General features: G+C 42.6%; 1 protein-coding gene across 2 annotated transcripts in view; it reads right to left on the bottom strand.

Moving 5' to 3' along the window:
- Nucleotides 1-1133: 1133 nt before the first annotated feature.
- The window catches only part of BCL2L11 (BCL2 like 11), a 37568-nt gene continuing 18249 nt past the window's right edge, over nt 1134-20452 (bottom strand). For both annotated transcript variants that reach the window (XM_073557724.1, XM_073557723.1), the window contains exons 2-5: nt 17137-17533; nt 11691-11794; nt 3734-9902; nt 1134-3232 (exon numbers count right to left, since the gene is read on the bottom strand). In XM_073557724.1, coding sequence (XP_073413825.1) covers nt 9807-9902; nt 11691-11794; nt 17137-17518 — 582 coding nt within the window. In that variant the 5' untranslated portion in view covers nt 17519-17533 and the 3' untranslated portion in view covers nt 1134-3232; nt 3734-9806. The remainder of the gene's footprint in view (nt 3233-3733; nt 9903-11690; nt 11795-17136; nt 17534-20452) is intronic.

Genomic DNA, 20452 nt, shown 5'->3' with positions numbered 1-20452 from the left:
TTTCAAGAACAGACATCTTTTCTACCAAAAGAAAAAAGACAGACCCAGCTAAAATTCCAAAATATCTATTCTACAACAAACAGGAAACTCATGTTCTAGAAGTTTGCAATGTCCGTCCTGGGATTCATAACCCAATGTATCTCAGTCAGTAATCTGGTCTCAGGCCCATGCAAGTGCTGTATTTTACAAACTCATTTCACATTGGGACAGATTCCCCAGGTCTCTGCACAAGAAGATTTGGCCCAATTGAATGAAATCTTCACTCCTTTGATGACAGAGTCCAAAAATATTTAGAGGATTACCTTACAATTCATCTTGTCTAAAAAGACACCAGCAAGAGAGGACAGGAAGCCACTGTCTACCAAATCTCATTGCAGGAGACCTGGTGTTTAGCGCTCAATCATCAGTTGTCCATCATCAGAATTAAGCTGTGGAGACTTATTGATCAGGAAAGACTTACATCCAGGGAAATGGGAGTCTAAATTTCAGAAAAAAAAAAAAAAAAAAAAAGTAGCTATCCAGGAGTGGATCTGGTTGTAACCCTTCAAAATATACACAGCATGCACAAGTCCCAGCTCCGAGTGAAGGGCAGTTGAATTTCAGTGTGAGCTACGGGGATCAGAAGATGCGACAAGGATCAGAGAGGTAAGCAGTAAGGTACGAGTGTTTTAAAGATTTTGCTGGCACTTCATGGTTCAGAAAAGTGGTGGCCAGCGGACACCATTTTGCTTTGTCCACACAAAAGCAAAATTGCCCCCCCAAAAAAATAAATAAATGAAACCATATTTTGGAGAATGCAGATTTTTGTAAAATTTGAGAGTTCAATCCACTCAGATTTATTCCCTCATGTCTATGTTTGACATTTCTATTTTGTTTGGACAATGCCCATTTGAGAGTTTGCCATCAGGAGATGCATCACAGCACTGACATGCACTTGTTCAAAACCTGAGGAAAGAGCATAAAAGACTGAAATTTACAAATGCCAAAGTGGTTTTACAATAGAAGTGAATAGGACGTGTCACGCACTCGAGCAATTTTTCAAACATCTTTTGGAGTGTGCACATACCCTGAAAGTTGCAAGCAGAGTCAACCTTATGGAAGCAAATCTGAAGGTTAATAAACAGACACCATGATGCGTTCAAACATTTATTTATATAAAATTCATTAACAAAGAGCTTTAAAAAATATCTGCATTATTTACAGCAATATTGCACAAGGAAAGTGGCAATTACCCTGTCCAAAGAAATCAGTGCAAAACACAATTAAGCCAGGGACAATTGCATGACAATAAAATGCTACATATACGCTGGGTCCTATGTGAAAGACATTAGTGATCATTCAGAACAAGGCTCTCTGAAATCTACTGTCCTAAACATATTGATGGAGAAAACCATTGAGTGACAATTGGAGGAAATTGCCCACTAGTGTTGGAAAAGCCCCTTAAGAACAATAGATGGGTGAGGTGGCACAATCGGCATCTTCTTGGCTATATACTAGAAAGAAATCCATTCCATATGGGAAACTTCTAATGTTGTAAAATAAAAACAAGAACAGTAGGTTGAACACTTGAATTATAGGTGGCTGAAGAGTGCTAAAGCAAATGCTGCTACTGTAACATTGATTAGCACTCACATCTTTAGATCTGTAAATGGATGCAACAACCACTAAATTGCGTGTCTGGCACAATTTGTAGACCCAGCATGTAGGCGTCTAATATACGGTAGCCATATATATGAGTGGGGGGTGAGGTTTGGAAAAGGTTTTCCTTTCTATTTTTGCATGAAAGAAATGATCAAAATCTTATGACATGCACCATATAGCCAACATGATTACAACTCCTGTCTTGACTGCGGATATTTTCACAAGAACAGGCAGCAGTTCTGTCAGATCTCCGCTTTTAATCCATGTTATTACCTTTTAACAAAGTGGCAATGTAACAATTTCTAAGATTTGGTCACATCCTGACGTCAAAAGAAGTACAGTTAAGTTGGAATCTTGGAAATTTCCCTAACCTTCAACCTTTACTTGGAGAACTTTTAAGCAGTTCCTCACTGGGCGCAAATATAACATTCTTATACAATATGAAAGTGCTGGTAAATATCGTAACACTGGTGAGTTATTAAAAAAAATTTGAAAACACTGATACCCTGTAACGTGTCCACATCAAGGCTAAATTCTTACTGCTTTTCAGTAGCTTTGCTGTACTGAGTTCTGCATGAGGGGAACTTTTAAAAATGATGAAGAGTCCAGGTTTGATGATAAAAGGACAGTAGAACAGATCAACCTAACAGTATAAGCCCATCAAAGCAAGAAACCAGTATTGGTTTAGAATAAGGATGGAAACATTCTCAAGATGTTGGAGACCACAATCGGAAGATTGGGGAAAATTATTGGTGAAATACACTAAAGTCATGATATTTTAACACAGTAAACCTTTGTTTAAACATAAAATAAAAAGTGCAAATAAAATCTAAGTAGTCAGGATTGATTTCAACAATCCACAACATAAAGAAAGAAGGTCTTGGAGTGGTAGAGGGCTGTGGGGTTTGATGAAAAGCTAACATAGTAGTGCAAATAAGGTACGCCAAAGAGCTATAATGGCTTCTGGTGTTATTTCACTGCCCCTTACTGAGAGTGGAGAAAAAGCAATCAGTACTCCAACACTGTATATAAAGAGAACTGAAGATCTACAGTATTGCAATGTCACCATCAATACATAAAAGAAGCAATGTATGAAGCTGGCTGAAATTGCCACAAAGACTTATTTTATGCATTATACTCTTAGTATGGCAAAAGTGCAAAGGGCATTTATAAAAAAACAAAAAAAACAAAAGGGGGTGGAGACAATAGTACAGCTAGTGCTTAATTAAAAAAAAGGAAAAAAAGCAAGTCAGTGGTAAAAGACAACAGTAAATCCAAGTCAGATTGGATAATTATCTAAATGGATCTTTCCAGCAAATTACATTTGTCGCCTATTGTATCCAAAAGGTCCTCACCCTCTTTCATCCTAGCTCCTTTCCAGATTGAACGGAGTGGTGCTTACATGTACACCCACCTGGTGGATTCAGTACGTGCTGCACTCTAGTCATCGATTGCTAGACTAAGGGTACCGTTACACTAAGCGATGCACCAGCGATCCAGACAACGATATGGATCACTGGTGCATCGCTAAGTGGTCGCTAGTGAGCTGCCACACAGGCAGATTTCACCAGCGACATCGCAGGGGTCGTTACTTAGGCTGGTTTCACATTAGCGCATTTTCAGCGCGCGCACGGCCGGGGGTAGCTCCGCCCCCGATCCGGCTCTCTGCCCGGCGTGCCCGCCCCTTCCTTGTAGCGCCGCCTCCTAGCGGACAGCGGCGCCTGCGATCGGCGCACCCTATCTTTAGCATAGGGTGCGCCGATCGTGCGCAGGCCGTGCGCTAGTTGCGCTTTGACCTGCGCTGCGCACTTTTGACGGTGCGCCGTGCGCGCCAAAATCCGAAAAGTTTGATTTTGGCGCGCACGGCGCACCGCCAAAAGTGCGCAGCACAGGTCAAAGCGCAACTAGCGCACGGCCTGCGCACGATCTGCGCACCCTATGCTAAAGATAGGGTGCGCCGATCGCAGGCGCCGCTGTCCGCTAGTAGGCGGCGCTACAAGCAAGGGGCGGGCACGCCGGGCAGAGAGCCGGCTCGGGGGCGGAGCTACCCCCGGCCGTGCGCGAGCTGAAAATGCGCTAATGTGAAACCGGCCTTACCTGTTAGACGCGGCGATCCTGACGTCCTCCCGCCCACGTTCACGTGTCGCTCGTCGGCGCCACAGGAAGCACCAGACGAGAAATGGTCCAGGACGTTCTCGCGCGATCAGAGATAGCCAGCGGGGGAGCCGGTCGCAGGTAAGTTTCAGACATAGCAATATCGCTAGCGATCTCGCTGTGTGTAACGGGGGCTTAATGCAGGTAACAGAGTGCACATCTTATGCTGGATGAAAGCTAGGAGGAACATGGCAGCCCTGGCAGATAGCTCTTGTGGATAGACAAGTGTCATTCTTTGAAAACTCCATAAAATGACAGGAGAAAAAAAAATTAAATAAATGTGAATGACAAATATACAACCAGTTAAAAAGTACAAGGAAGTAAATGTAGTTACAGGTAATCTACAGTATGTACATTTTCTTCAACTTTTCCCTACTCTTGTAAAGAAAACAGTCTCGAGAAGGGGGAAAACTTTGCCAACTTTTACTTAAAATTGTTACATTTAAAGCCAAGAGTAAGCGAGCTGTAACCTGAATCTGTTAAGTGTGGTCTAATATATATACAAGGGGACGTGGGCTCAGATGCATCATGTAGTCCTACAATATACGATTTTCAGCACTACATCTCCAGCATGCTGGACGTGTCTAAATTCGTAGATTGAACCAACTATTGACATGCCAATATACAGATCTCAGAACAAAAAAAAACAGACTGAACACCAAAATGTGGCTCAGTTGCATCTGTCATTATATACATTTACATTCCAAAAAAACTCAGAACTCACAGCTAAAAGTTTATAGTTTCCCTTTCCCACAAAGGGAAACTTCCTTATATAAAGAACTGAAAGCGAAGGATATACAATAACTTGGAGACCCATCTTAGTGTGGACATCTCCACTATTTGCAATGTACACTCGCTATAATTAAGCACATCCATAGATTTAGTCTGTACATATCAAATGGAGAAGAGCCACACAGTTAGATTTTTGTGCTGCCCAGATAATTTCTTGCAGCTAACATTCCCAATCAGTTTTACAACGGATAAATCTTACAGTCTTGGCAATATAACAACCGCTAAAACTTGTGCTGCCATACATGACTGTACCACAGTTCTCCACTGCACACAGCACTGGTTAAGGCATAAGTAGGCTCACGGGATGTGCCAAACCGATTATCCTTTATGAGCACCAATGGTACAATATGACCGCAGTACATTAATACACAGGATGAGAGAACACAAACTTCTTAAATCTTCCACTGTCGCAATACAAAAGGTCAAGTCTAAATATTGCATTTTCTAAAATTTGCATTTCCCTCACAAAAAAGAAAATTATAGATCGCAGATAAAGAAAACATACTAGACTATGCGACTCAAAATGGTTGGCCAAGCATCTCAAGACTGAGCCATGATAAATTAAGAATGGAGGTAACAGTGTTCTTGGCACTTATTTGTTGTAAGGCACTTGGAGAAGTACATGGAAGAGACGTGATCTGAAGGGTTTGCATGGAGTGCTATATGACATGAGCAGATCCCATATAATGCTTTAAAGCCGGGTGGCCAAAAAGTTGCCAGTCTGAGAAATCCAGACGCCATTAGGATGACCTCAGAAATCAATGTTAAGCGGCTATGATCCTGGGACCCTATTCAACCCATATTACATGGGCACATCTCAAACAGAATAGGGCAAGCGTGCCTTGGGAATCTGAATCCCAAGTTATATGAGGTAATGCACAACTTCAAAAATATCTTTGGTTAAAACCAAGTTTTTAAAAAGGCACAGAAATGTATGAGTTATCTAAATTAAAACAAGTGTTAAAGGGATTGTCCAGGTACTCTGGCTGCAGACCTGCTGTTGCTCACATTGCACTCAGAGTGCTGTGAAAATTCTTGTGGCGACACAGCGGTCACGTGACTGCAAGTACGCAAAATGCATACTTCACATTCTATCTAGACGTGTGCAGTCTCACCCAATACAACTGAACTGAGCAAGGCTGCGCACATCATGATAGACTGTGGTAGGAAATATGCATATCACAGACTTGTGGTCACATGACCACTCTGTCACCGCCACCAGAGAATTGCCACTGCACTACAAGGATTCACAAGTCTGCAGTCACTTTTGTGATAAACCTGGACAATCACTTTAACTCCATGGGCCTTCTTGTGGTATCCACAACATACAAGTGTTTACTGTGGAAGTAACAAGAGACGTTTTCTTTAGGAAAAAGCAAGAGCAGATTACAGCGATCAGTATTTGTACGGACTGGCCGCCAATCTCCTGTCCTGAACAGGACATCCTCAAACGAAACTGCAGAGTTTGGGTCAGCTAACCTGTGGCTATTCTGTGCACCACAGACAGTGACCCAATATGTCAACCTTAAAGATAGCAGTCAGGTCTGGAGGTCACAGTTGTCTTTTTTAGGTCCTATACAGTGCTGTAATTTCCAGGAAACTCTGCTTTACCACTAAAAACCTAAAATCTGGGCTATTCACTTGCAAGGAGAAGCTAGTGTATGGCAACTACCGTACGTCAAATATCACCTTAATGGGGAAGGTATTCTAAGTGATAGGTTATCAGCTTCATAGTCATTGTTTATTCGACCTCTGGGACCCTACCGTTCTTAACAACGGAGAGGCAGCAGTTATTGCATTTCCTTAAAGGCAGCCATCATTTTTGTTTCACAGCAGGCACTGGCAATTCAATGGGGCAAATTCTAGTTTGCTGTGCAGCTGGTGGATGGATCAGCGACCTCTGCAGGGCAAAATTAGTCACGAAAAAGCAATAAATCAGTCCCAGCTGTTGAACCCACAATCATGAGAGAGATATACCATCACATTATAAATGGGAATATCCCTATAAAAGGTAATCAGGAAATAGTTTTGATTTGATGTGGCATCAAAGAAAAAAAAAAAAGATTAAATCAATCTCATTAAATGGATAAATCCATAATATTAGGCAGTATGTTTCATGACCAAGTTAATTAGATTTGTTGGAAATAGATTTGCAGAACCCAGTCCAGTGCAATGTTGTGCTGCAACAATGATTTTGCGTCAGGCCAACTAAAGAAATGAAGAGCCACGGATAACAGGAGGTGGTTTTCAGAGCTCCTGTCCAACGCAAAAAATTGACTAAAATTGCTGGACCACATCCTGCAAATTTTTAAAACAATGTATCCACCATTTACACAAGGTTTTATTGCTCATTAGCGCCATCAATTAGATGTTTTGAAGTTTGTTTTTTTAAACACATTGGTCACAATTTACAATGACCTCTAAGACATGTCAGTCTTAGAAAATGTGCGCAAACGATCTTCTCAGACTTTGCCAGGTGAAACATCTATAATACCAACAACCTTTTGCATCATGCTGCATGATTGGCAGGACCTTTCAACACAGAGGGTCCTACTCTTCTAAATCAATGCATCTTGTCTTTTCCATACAGCAGAGTAAATTTATATAAAAAGGGAAGGAAGTGGAGAGAAAAGAGTAAAAATACTAACCTACCCAAATCAATAGGAACATGGCATTACAAACATCCTCGTACCTGTTCATACTGAAATGGCAGTGAAGGCGACAGCTACCACTGTCCGATTTCACCAGCTCCTATGTACAGCCATGGTAACATACTACAAACCAACCTTTGTGGCCTGCAGGTGAACACTCATACAAATGAACAGCAAAATGACTGTAGGAGACGACCGCAGAGAGTGGTTCTTCATAGTCCATTACCAAGGAGACACATACGTCGAAACTGGAACTGTAGCCACAAAATAATAATATGCATAAAAATTTAGTTGGGGGGGGGGGGGGCCTTCCAGCTGTCCTGCACCATCTTTCAGCAAATTTATTTTCTGGACTAGGATTCTCAAACAAGTCAGAACACATATGAAAGGATGCACAAGAATTGCTCTGCCATAGGGAATACACATATACAATGAAATAAAATTTTGTAAAAGCTGACGAGATCCTCAGGGGAGAGAGAAGGTAAAATAAAGAAAGAAAACACCTTCCTACTCCTTAAAAAAAAAATTGCAAATACATATATTCCGTTAAAGAGTAACTAGCATTTTAACTTTTATTTCAGAAACCAGTACACACGTGAATGTAAGAAACTTAGTAATTATGCCTTCTGGACTGATCAGTTACTCTTAATTCACAGGTAATCTGTATACAGTGAACATATTACACTACTGAGATGGCCGTTACTACTAATAAGAGTCTATACAGGAGGAAGGAGTTTTGGCTTCTAGCGTCTCAGCCCTCACTGCTACATCAAAACATATCAGTAACCGCTGCCATTTTCTATCTACAATTTAAAAATCTGTATTCACTGAAGCCAGATTTTACCATAAATTGAGACTCGAGAATGAATGATCAGTCCTGGAGGAGAACGCAAATCTCTCATAAGAAATAGTACACTGATTACAGTAGTAATAGTACACTAATAAATTATACAAAGTTTCCCATTTTCATGTGTACTATTGATTTATGCAATAGCAATTAAAAGGATTACTCAAAGTTATACAATACTGATCACTGGTGTCAGTAAGAAGAACAAAGTTTTTTTGCCCAGACATTAGGATGCAAATATAAGATTGCAATTCTGAGTGGTGATAACCCTATCAAGTTGTACTATTAGGTTCAAAGGGAAACGCTAGGACAGTTTTCAGAAATCTTGTAAAGACAAAAAAAATAAGTTGTGCTTGTGCATGAGTATTGTGCTAATGCATGATACCAATTCATGCTCATATAGCACTACCCAAAAAGGGGTAGATGGTTGTACTGGTTAAAGGAGGCATGTAACAGTAGAAACCGCTTTGGCATGTTAAGTATGGATAGATACAGAACTACTAAACATTTAGAAAATGCACACTGACAGATCACATCTCCAAGTTAAGAGCAGAGACATTGTAAAGGAATGCGTATACTGATCCAGCCATAAACCAGATCTATACACAGCTTAATATTCAGTCTGGAAGCTTCATTCTTACACCCTTCACTAAAAATGGATTTCATAAAGACTGACCTCCGATTACATGGAGACAGACAGACAGACAATGCAGTGGAAGACCTGATCTTGAGCTATTAAAACTAAAATACAAGTCAAAAGTTCCTAACTCAAAACATTAGTAGAAAACATTCTCACACCTTGGCACAACCTACATTAATGCAAGGTAAAAAGACTAGCCTTCAACATCAGGAAGTTTGAGGCCAAGAGTGCCAATGTGGAGAAGTGGGTGGAAAAGGCCACAATCTCTTACTATGCATCAACTCTTATTCACATGTATTTTAGGTTTAGTAGTCATCTACAAATCAATTGGTCCCAGTAGAAGAAAAAAAAAAAAATCTCTTTACATCAGGATTTTGCACATACATAATTTTCTTATGTAATGACGGAAACACACAAGTTTAGATATAAGAACAATTGCGTTGTAGCAACAATGTGTTTTGCACTTTGGTGTAAACAGGGCTGAGAGGATCTGATACAGCTTGATAATGTTTAGATTGCCTGCTGTGAATAATCTGTCAGTTTCAGCAATCCATCCTTCAGAAAAGTGGACACTGCCAAGGTCATCCAATCCAAAATGATAATGAAAATCATAATCCATAAAATTGCCTTGTGAGAAGGTAACTGGAAGAAGAGAAGTACCAGGACTGGCACCATAAATTGCATCATCTTTTCATTTGCTTTATACAAGTAAGGCAGCAATAGTATCCAAAGGCTCCTTTTCCACAATATCCACAGGTCTTTGGAGATGCTCTTGTAGTATCAGTAGATAAGGAAGTTTGATTATTTTCCTATGTACATAAAATATAATTTTTTTTATTTTTATTTGGAAAAAAAATTAATCCATCATAGAGATACAAGTCACATCTGATTTCAGCCAGTCTGATCCAAGATTCAAGTCTCCCCTCCTGAAAAAATAAAGGGGCATTCCTGAAGGCTTATCAGAATTAGGAAGACCTCTAAAGCTCTGAAGACTACATGGTTTGCATAGTATGAACATGTGCCAAGTGCTGGAATCCTTCATTTGTGAATTCATTCTTCCTTCCAAACTGGAAAGGTGCAGTCACTGCATTCTCCATATCAGTCGTATGATATAATGTAGCACACGCAGAATAACTACTTGTCGGATATCCACATTTGGATGTCGATTGTTAGGACCCTGTAATGACAATTTATAGCATTAGTTATACTCCAGTTTTCCTATTGAGAAGTTTAGATTACCAGTTATTAGCGATTAATAAGGTTAAAGACAGACTTCTCGAAACTCAGTCAATTCATGCTACCTATAGCAAAGGCAACACAAATCAGAGCCTGGCTGCACAATTACAGCTAGCTACATTTTTCTCTGGAGCGCTCAGGCATTTTCAAAGAATATCGTTTGAAGAGCCAGCTAGGGACTATAGAAAGAAACTGCGTTAAGGTACTGTCACACTTAGCGATGTACCAGCGATATGACGCGGTCAGGATCGCTGGTACATCGCTAAGTGGTCGCTAGTGAGCTGCCACACAGGCAGATCTCACCAGCGACATCGCAGGGGTCGGGGGTCGCTACTTACCTGTCAGACGAGGCGATCCTGACGTCCTCCCGCCCGCGTCCACGCGTCGCTCGTCGGCGCCACAGGAAGCCGACGATGAGAAACGGCCCAGGCCGTTCTCGTGCGATCAGCGATAACCAGTGGGGGAGCGGTCGGAGGCGAGTATCAGACATAGTGATATCGCTAGCTATAACGTCACAAAATCAGTGACGTTATAGCGATATTGCTAGTGATATCACTTAGTGTGACAGGCCCTTTAGTCCGTCGCCGATTCACAGATCTCTCTTTATACGTACATAAGGCAGAACCCCTGTCCATTAACTAGCGCTGCTGTCCGTGGCAGCATCAACTAGTCTCGTCTCTCTCTACAGCCCTCGGCCAGATCTTCCAAGCTATGTTATTACTGAAATGTCCAAGTTCTAGAGAAAAAGATACCTGGTTGTAATCACACAGCAAGGTTCTGCCTGTAGTTTGGGCTGCAAAGATGGAGTGACCGGTTCCCCTCCTATTGTACAGTAGATATATATAGTCTACATAGCCCTGTTAAAATGCCACATTTAATGTCCTGTCAAACCCCACCCAGCTTCTCCCAGTGCTGCTCACACTATGTATACATATGAAAGAGACCTGTCAATCACCTGAAGCAGTGTGGGTAAACGCACTAGACAAATAACATCTCCCTCTGTAGTCCCCAGCCAGCTCATCGAAGTAGATTTTCTCTTAAAAGAGTTTCATAAATATATGTACATCACTGCAATTGTGCAGTCAGGCTCATGGTTTGGGCAGCATGAATCAAGTGACAGGTTTCCTTTAAAGCTAAAAAAAAAAATTTTCATAGCTGTTGGACATCACATTAGAAAGTTTTCCTGCACATATTTAATCTAAATTATTGATAAGGACCTACAGTGTAAGGGGCACTCAGGGGAAACCACAGTGAAAGAAGGAATGATTAGCTTGCAAAAAAAAGAAGACCAAGAGGAGACTTAATAGGCATCTACAAATATATCAAGGGCTGTCACATTGTACAAGGATCATCTTTATTCTCATTTGCACAAGGAAAGACTGGAAGCAATGGGATGAAACTGAATGGGAGAAGAGAGACTAAATATTAGAAAAAAAAAAACTTGACAGTTAGGGTGATCAATGAGTGGAACAGGCTGCCACGAGAAGTGGTGAGTTCTCTTTCAATGGAAGTCTTTAAAACAGAGGCTGGACAGACATCTGTCTGGGATGATTTAGTGAATCCTGCGTTGAGCAGGGGGGTTGGACCAGATGACTCAGGAGGTCCCTTCCAACTCTACCATTCTATGGTATGATCTCATTTTTTACACTAAATAAATTGTTATATATGGCATCTAAGCCCCTTTTTCAAAATCTAATTGTGCAAGTCATCAAGCAATCTGTGCACTTACCCCTGGATTGTACAGCGCATGAAAATCATCTCCAATACGGCGGAGCTCATGTGCAATCATAATTTCTGGACGCATTTCTTCAGGGTCATCAGTATTCCTGGCAGCTAATAGAAGATAAAACATTAGTTTTAATTGTAAATGCATGAATGCATGCATTACACAAGCTTTAAAAGGAAAATTACTTTATAGAAAGTTTTGAAAAAGGGTAGTACAAACACTAAAGCCACAGGCTGACTAAAAGTTGAGTGTAAACAAAAACAAACCTAAAATCTCCCCTTAAGGGTACGTGCACACGCTGCGGATTCAGCTGCGTTTCCGCAGAGGTTTTGGCCGCTGCGGACCCGCAGCAGCTTTAGCTGCGGTGTACAGTACCATTCAAATGAATGGGGAAAAAAAAAACCGCTGTGCAGACGCTGCGGAAAAATCCGCGCGGATTTGCTGCGGTTTTGAATCCGCAGAATGAATTGCATGTCAATTCTTTCTGCGGAAACCGCTGCGGGTTCCTATCTCCACCATTGTGGAGATAGTGAATCCGCAGGACCAAACCGCAGGCAAAACCGCAGATAATCCGCAGGTCTTTTGACCTGCGGATTATCTGCGGTTTTTGCAAAATCCGTGCGGATTAATCCGCAACGGATTCCGCAGCGTGTGCACGTACCCTAAGGAGGTTTCCCATATAAATTACATATTAATAAATGAGAAGGAAGAATTGTACTTTTTAATCAGTAGGACGTGCTAAAATAAAAATCTAAATTAGTTTATATGAAGCTAATTTGAAAGCCAATGTTAGAACCTCCTAAAACATGAACGCTTGACAAGCTGTTCCACCCAAAACACACCAAGTTTATGCATTCCTGCAATACTGTAAACTCACCTTCTACAATCATTTCTTAACAGTATTATACAAAGAAAGGTTTTATGTTACATTTTAGAGGAGTCAGTTTTTTTTTTTAAACCCATCCAGCTGAAAGTGATGTAGTGTGCAGAGCTAGAAGAGAAGCCATCAGGGGAACAGGGTTTGGATTTGGTTGTAAATATCAAGAGCGTGAGTAAAACCCAAACTTGTCTGGCTCCAAGCCATCTTTCTGTTCAGACTGGACCAAAGGCCACAGTGACACAGGGCTGGAGTAGTTTGATGCAATGTACGACCTGAGCTGACCAGTCTGCGAGGTCAACTCAGGCTCCAGTGTCATGTGCTTCTAGGGCAGACAGATGGCACTCATTCAGCTAAGCTTATGACGCATAGTGAAAATCTAAGGGTATGTGCACACGTAGTTTTTTGGGTGTGCGGATTTTGGAGAGAAAACCGCAGGACAAAAGTCCTGTGGTTTATCTGTGGGTTTTGCCCTGCGGTTTTACACCTCAATGGATGAGATGTAAAACTGCAGCGTTTCTGAACCAAACAATTGACATGCTGCGGATTGTAAACCGCGCGGAAAAATCCGCAGCATGTGCACTGCGTTTTTTTTTTTCCATTGAAAATAAAGGTACTGTACAACACAGCAGAATCTGCTGCGTTTCCGCAGAGCCGGAAACGCAGCAGATTTCACTACGTGTGCACATACCACAAGCGTTCAGATGCAAAAGAAAACTCGACCGAGCTAGGAAATCCTCTCTCTCAACGCGACAAACTCCACACTCACATCTGAAAGGAAGTTTTGGCACCAACATAAATATGAAATGCAATCAGTCACATCAATCCGGATCCAAAATACTACAATAACCAGGTATCTTGTAAGATTAAATCACTCAGGAAATTCAAGTTGTGGTTATGTGGTGGATAGAGAAAAATCAATCTGAGGCTTTCAGAAAGGACTTTGTGAGGCTACTATAGCCAGGATAGCGGCAAAATGTGATCAATGCAATTACTGCACAGTTACACTCACATTCATTAATACACTGTCCATAACTCAAGAAGCAGTTTAATGAAAATGCTGGCCAATAGCACAAATTATTAAAGGACTATTTTGATGGAAAGAACAAAACCACACCGATAGAACATTGCTAGTAAGCTTAAGTTATGTGCCACCCCAACTAATTGAGTGCTACTTTAATTGTCATTTTTCAGGAACTTCTCCAGCATTCATACCATGGCCATAGCTCACTGTTAATGAACACCTGTGAAATTGGTACTTTTCCCCACTGTAGGTGAATTTGTCACTAGACGAATCTCAGTACCAAAACAAATTAGATGCCACTGGACCCAATAAATGGCCCACAGAGTGCACACTGAATATTAAAGGAAAACTCCAACCAAAACGGACGTCTCCCATCTGTTCCATTATGAAATTCAATTTCTTCATCTTTTAATTTTTAAACAATAATGTTGTACATTAGCCATTTAACATTAAAAATGTGCCACAATAAATTTTACAGTTAGCTACGTGTGGGGGGGGGAGAGGTGTACGAAGTTCAGGGAATGCTGCATTGTGGTCATAGATTTCACTCTGTCACTTCTGATCTCACATTCGGCCAGGTTCAGACAAGGTTCATGGTGCGTACAGATAAAACAGCAAGTCATCCAATAAACGACACCATACTGGAACCAGTCTGTCTCTTCTTTAGGCTGCTCTCAGATGGGACAACTTTGGTGACAATCTTTAAATGCAGGTTCACTGTATTTGTTCATGCAAATTGCCTCTTCATAGAAAAAGAGGACTTGAACTCTATAGCGCCACCTGCTGGTAGTACCAATCCTACAAGTCACAATCAACCCTTTAACGAATCTTATAATATCACTTAGGATAAAAGCCAAATCAGAATCTCAATTTGCAGACAGTGTTTCGGGCTATTGGCCCTCGTCAGTGCAAAGTATGAGAACTGATTTGGATAGGTGCAGTGATTTGCAGATTTCACCAGTGTTAAACTGGTGTCTAAAAAGAAAGCCTTAACCAGTATTCAGGATGTAGGTGGAAACATCCTGTGTATAGCATGTGACATTGAGCCTCATTCACCAAAAGCAGCTAACAAGAACTGGAATTGCTGCCAATACTACAGTGAAGCCTTACTATTTAAAAGGCCACTTGGTTGCCAATGGCAACACTAAATTTAGACACTCCCTTCCTTGATCACAGTCATACCAAGCCCATGGAAAAAGCAAAAGCTACCGTAATGGTCTTCCGATCCCCATCAGCTGGGGTACCACTTGATACAGGACAGGCCATACATGACCTCTGCAGAGCAGCCAAGTGCATAGTTAGCAGGGAAATTCAAGTAAGTAGATCCAAGTACATTTCCCTGGCATCAGTGCACAACAGGAGCTGTAAAGGGGTTTTTTTCTCACTGAACGTGTGCGTGACAAGCCCAGGCAGACAGATTCAGGGACCTCGCTTAGAAACAGCTGCTGGAAAAGGAACACCACATGTAATAAATCTTCTTGACTAGCTGCCAGCAGCTCTAAACCAGCCAGATGCCCCTCCTTAGAAACAAACTAATGTTCAGCTCAGATTTTGGTGGTAACTTATACAGTAAGCCATTATTGAATGCAATGAGACATTAAATATTCTTCAGGTTTAAAATCAAAAGTAGGAATGAACATAAGTGGTGACATATTTAAGAAAATAGGAAATGGACCACGCATTTATACAGCATGCACCATCCATATATTTTTGGGATCCTTTTTGCAAACTTGTACGTTTGATGTAATCTTAACAGTGACAAGATACGGTATATATATATCATTTAACTGGAAGCACATGTAAACTTATGATAACCTTCAGTGTAATTGCACCAAGTCCTAGTAAGTTAATACACCCTGACATCACAGAGCAGAATCACTCCGTACAAAGTTACATTGCTTTTTTTTGGGTGTTGGCTTAACGGTCTTCCTTTAAAAAAAAAATAAAAAATCTAGAAAGTGCTGTACAGTGAAAGGATAAGGCAAAGTGGTATTTCAGGTCACTGGAGACCAGGCAACAGCAGCAGGAACGCTTCAAGTAGTAAAGCATCGTACACGAACTAGATTCTGCCAATTTGACATATCTACTACAAACTACAACATTTCTTCAAAATTAAGGGTGTTCCTAATTAAACTAGGCATAGTAAAAACATTGTGCTGCAATAGTCACAGTTACTAATGAACAGACGGGGTACTGTGTTCCCTGGGGATATGGCAAGAAAGCACAATATTCAACTGAGGACTTAAAAAAACAAACAAACAAAGTTAAGCTTAAAGGGGAATTACCATTGCAAAAATGGAGCTATATCATTGTGGTATGCAATTACATTACCATTGGTAGGGGGTACTGTAACGGGGTCCACCAAGCTGGGGTACCTCTTTCAGTACCACCCTGTGTTTTCGGAGGTCCGCTCTGCGTTGGCTGGAGTCTGAATGAATGACGCTGGCAGGAATCCCTGGGTTACATGGGCGCATATAAAAGATCACTGCTTCTCCATGTATTTCCAGTCTGACAACACTTTACTCACAGGACACAGAATATATCACACAGATACAGAGGGCAGGCCAATAGAAAAGCGGCAGGCCAGACATGCATTACAAAAGCCGCAGGTGGCCGGAGCATGCTGATGTTTACTGTGGAAATTACAAAGGTGGGGGGAGGGCAGACAAAAGGGGAATGCTGATGCACTAGGGACATGCATCTCACATATATGTATGGATAATAGGTTCCAACTGCACAACATATTCTGGGTGCCAAGTGGTTCTGCAACACGAAACAGGTACAAACTTTGGTGCCCCCCTCAATCCATAGGAAGCAGAGACCACAATGCAGATTCATTCTTCTCTCTACACACTGGTGTTCCAGTTTCCCAGCTAAGTAGGAGAACTGCAGCACAGCTCCATTTACTAGAATTAGATAGGAACCCCTTTAACTTTGTCTTGATTATTAAAACGGGTTCTTAAGTTTAAAAGTGATCCCCTATCAACTAGATAGGGGGATATCTACCTGCTGGAGTCCAGCTGCCATGGCCCCCACCCATCTCGAGAACAGGGGCTCTGCATGGACCAGAGATCGATCACGCAGTGTCTCGATTCATGGAAGTGCTGGAGATTGTTGAGCGTAGCTCACAGCTGATCTTAGGTGCTCCATTTATTCTAATAAGAGCACTGATCTACTCTGCAACACCAAAACAACTTGCACGGTGAGCACGTTTTCTAAAAATATGCATCTGTATGAACAAGTGACCCAAAAGTCATTGTCATGGTGTGCAGTGTATGGTCATACAGCACAGTGGATGTCAGCACAATTGACTACCAAAAACACTGGAGAGTCCAGACTACATAGTCTACAAGTGTAGATGGATAACCCTGTCAGAGCAGGGAATGAGAACTATACCATGTTCTATCACTCATCCTTCCCTGCAGTCATCAGCACAGGTGTGTAATGGTGTCAAATTTTAGTCTATCACTTTCCTTCATAAAACCCAAGTTAAGAACATCATCCATTTGAATCAATAGTATATACAAGAGTACACAGATCTTACTTACCCATCACGGACAGATAGTGGTTAAATGCCTGACACGGGGGGCTTGGCGTTTGAGTTCCTTTATCGCAATAAACAGGAGCAGGACTCACTTCAAACGAGAAATATCCACTCGAAGTTTTGGAGACAAGAGAGGATCCTCTTACTAACATGCAAAGTGGGGATCTGTTGGCAAATGAACTGGGACTATATGGTGATAAACTAGGACCCCAAGGAGTACTGGCTGGACTGCTCCCTCCCTCATTAGAATGGGAGCTTTGAAAAGGGCCAGAAAGTGAAGTAGGAGCCCCTGTTCTGAGAGGTCTATGGAGAGTGCGTCTGTCTGCTGGCGGTATCTGTTCTCCTCCACTGCACCCCGGATTTAACAATAGTGGTTGTTTGGCCATTTGGTCTTCTTATTTCTGCAAAATGAAAACCAAAATAAATATTTTCTAATATTTCATTGATTTCACCAGCGACACTTCTAAGAAAATACAATCCAACATAAAGTTCTACCTGCAAAATTTACAGAAGCATTAACACTGTAAATCTAACTCTGAGGGAACGTGCATAAAATCATGTTTGGCAAGCTTATTGGAGCACTGAGAAAATTGAAGGGGTTGTCGGCCTTAGGGTACAAGTTCGCAGTCACTGCAGACTTGTGAGTCCTCACATCATGCAATGTGCATGCTGTCAGAATTCTCAAGGGCCAGGAGGTCATATTGCATATATCCGGCCACACTAAGACTACATGTGTCTGGCACTTGCATTCAGCGAGGCTGCACATATATAGTCATCACATGACTGCATGTATGCAAATCACAGACTTTGGATCACACACCTGGCACTGGTGAATCCTCATTGCATGTGATATGAGGATTCACAAGCCTGCAGCCCTAATGCCAGGCAACCCTTTTAAGTTAATTCTCCCTGCAACTGCTCAGTTCGAGTCATCAAGACCATATGGTGCAGGAGGCAGTTACAGGGGAATTGTCACAGTATGATGCGCATTGCACACCATCACAATTCAGCACTTTACAGTTCGGGTGTGTGCACACGCTGCAGAATGCTCTGCGGATTTGTCCGCGCGGATTTAGTAAAATCCGCAGGTCAGAAGACCTGCGGATTACCCTGCGGTTTTGCCCTGCGGTTTATCATCTCTACAATGGAGCAGATGGCAAACCGCAGCGGAATCCGCAGAAAGAATTGACATGTCATTTCTTTCTGTGGATTGAAAAATCCGCACCGTCTGCACTGCGGTTTTTGTTTTCCATAGGTTATAATGCTACTGTACACCGCAGCAGAAACTGCTGGGGTTCCGCAGGGCCAAAACCGCTGCGATCCACAGCAGAATCCGCAGCGTATGCACAGACCCTTCAAGTGACTGCTGAAATTTGCCAGAAGAACCCCTTTAAAGATTATTTTTATGGAAATGATGGTTGTCTTATATAGCACTAACATTTAGTCGGGTCATTATAACAATCCTAAATGAAATTACATTCATACCTAGTCGAAATTGCCACATAATTAGGTGAGAAAATATGGATTTGCAACACATTACTACAAGTCTTAACCTATACACACACACACACACACACACACACTACTATAAAGAACTATAGGCCATCCAGAACCAAGGCGGCCCATGTACATAGCATCTCATGTTTAATACATAAACTATCCTTTCCTAGTCTTCTGGTGGCTTCCACAAAATCTATATTTAAGTGCCGTAATCGTAAATAAGAAAAATTCTGGATTTACACAGTACTGCTCACAGCTGTCAGGGATTTCACCTTTAGGTTAGCGGTGGACAGAATGACAAACCAGAAACACTAACTGCGCTGTATAAAACAGATTTTTTTAGTCATCTGAAAGCCACTGAAAGTGCAGTATTAACATGATCCTGCTACAAGTGAGAGTCCTGGGCTGATTATCACAGGCCCTGATCTGCACTGGGCACGATACCAGGACTGCAGTCCAATATAAACTTCTTACAGGACACACTCTCCAAACATCTAATCCTCAAACACAACGTATCTACATACTGACAACTCCTCCTCAACCTAAGAAACAAAGGCCAGCAACAACCAGACTGCAGAAAACAATTAGGAAGCGGTTACCAATTTATATACCAGTTCAGACACACACCACTGCGCTACCTGTCCAATACTGTCCCACACACACCACTGCGCTACCTGTCCAATACTGTCCCACACACACACCACTGCACTACCTGTCCAATACTGTCCCACACACACACCACTGCGCTACCTGTCCAATACTGTCCCACACACACCACTGCGCTACCTGTCCAATACTGTCCCACACACACACCACTGCACTACCTGTCCAATACTGTCCCACACACACACCACTGCACTACCTGTCCAATACTGTCCCACACACACCGCTGCGCTACCTGTCCAATACTGTCCCACACACACCGCTGCGCTACCTGTCCAATACTGTCCCACACACACCGCTGCGCTACCTGTCCAATACTGTCCCACACACACCGCTGCGCTACCTGTCCAATACTGCCCCACACACACCGCTGCGCTACCTGTCCAATACTGTCCCACACACACCGCTGCGCTACCTGTCCAATACTGTCCCACACACACCGCTGCGCTACCTGTCCAATACTGCCCCACACACACCGCTGCGCTACCTGTCCAATACTGCCCCACACACACCGCTGCGCTACCTGTCCAATACTGCCCCACACACACCGCTGCGCTACCTGTCCAATACTGCCCCACACACCGCTGCGCTACCTGTCCAATACTGCCCCACACACCGCTGCGCTACCTGTCCAATACTGTCCCACACACACCGCTGCGCTACCTGTCCAATACTGCCCCACACACACCGCTGCGCTACCTGTCCAATACTGCCCCACACACACCGCTGCGCTACCTGTCCAATACTGCCCCACACACCGCTGCGCTACCTGTCCAATACTGCCCCACACACCGCTGCGCTACCTGTCCAATACTGTCCCACACACACCGCTGCGCTACCTGTCCAATACTGTCCCACACACACCGCTGCGCTACCTGTCCAATACTGTCCCACACACACCGCTGCGCTACCTGTCCAATACTGTCCCACACACACCGCTGCGCTACCTGTCCAATACTGTCCCACACACACCGCTGCGCTACCTGTCCAATACTGCCCCACACACACCGCTGCGCTACCTGTCCAATACTGTCCCACACACACCGCTGCGCTACCTGTCCAATACTGTCCCACACACACCGCTGCGCTACCTGTCCAATACTGCCCCACACACACCGCTGCGCTACCTGTCCAATACTGCCCCACACACACCGCTG

The sequence above is a fragment of the Dendrobates tinctorius genome, unplaced genomic scaffold (assembly GCF_039654945.1).
Source record: "Dendrobates tinctorius isolate UK_male_01 unplaced genomic scaffold, ASM3965494v1 ptg000250l, whole genome shotgun sequence".
Classification (NCBI taxonomy): domain Eukaryota; kingdom Metazoa; phylum Chordata; class Amphibia; order Anura; family Dendrobatidae; genus Dendrobates; species Dendrobates tinctorius.
The sequence above is the reverse complement of the archived record's forward strand: the minus strand, read 5'-3'. Positions and strand labels throughout refer to the sequence as shown.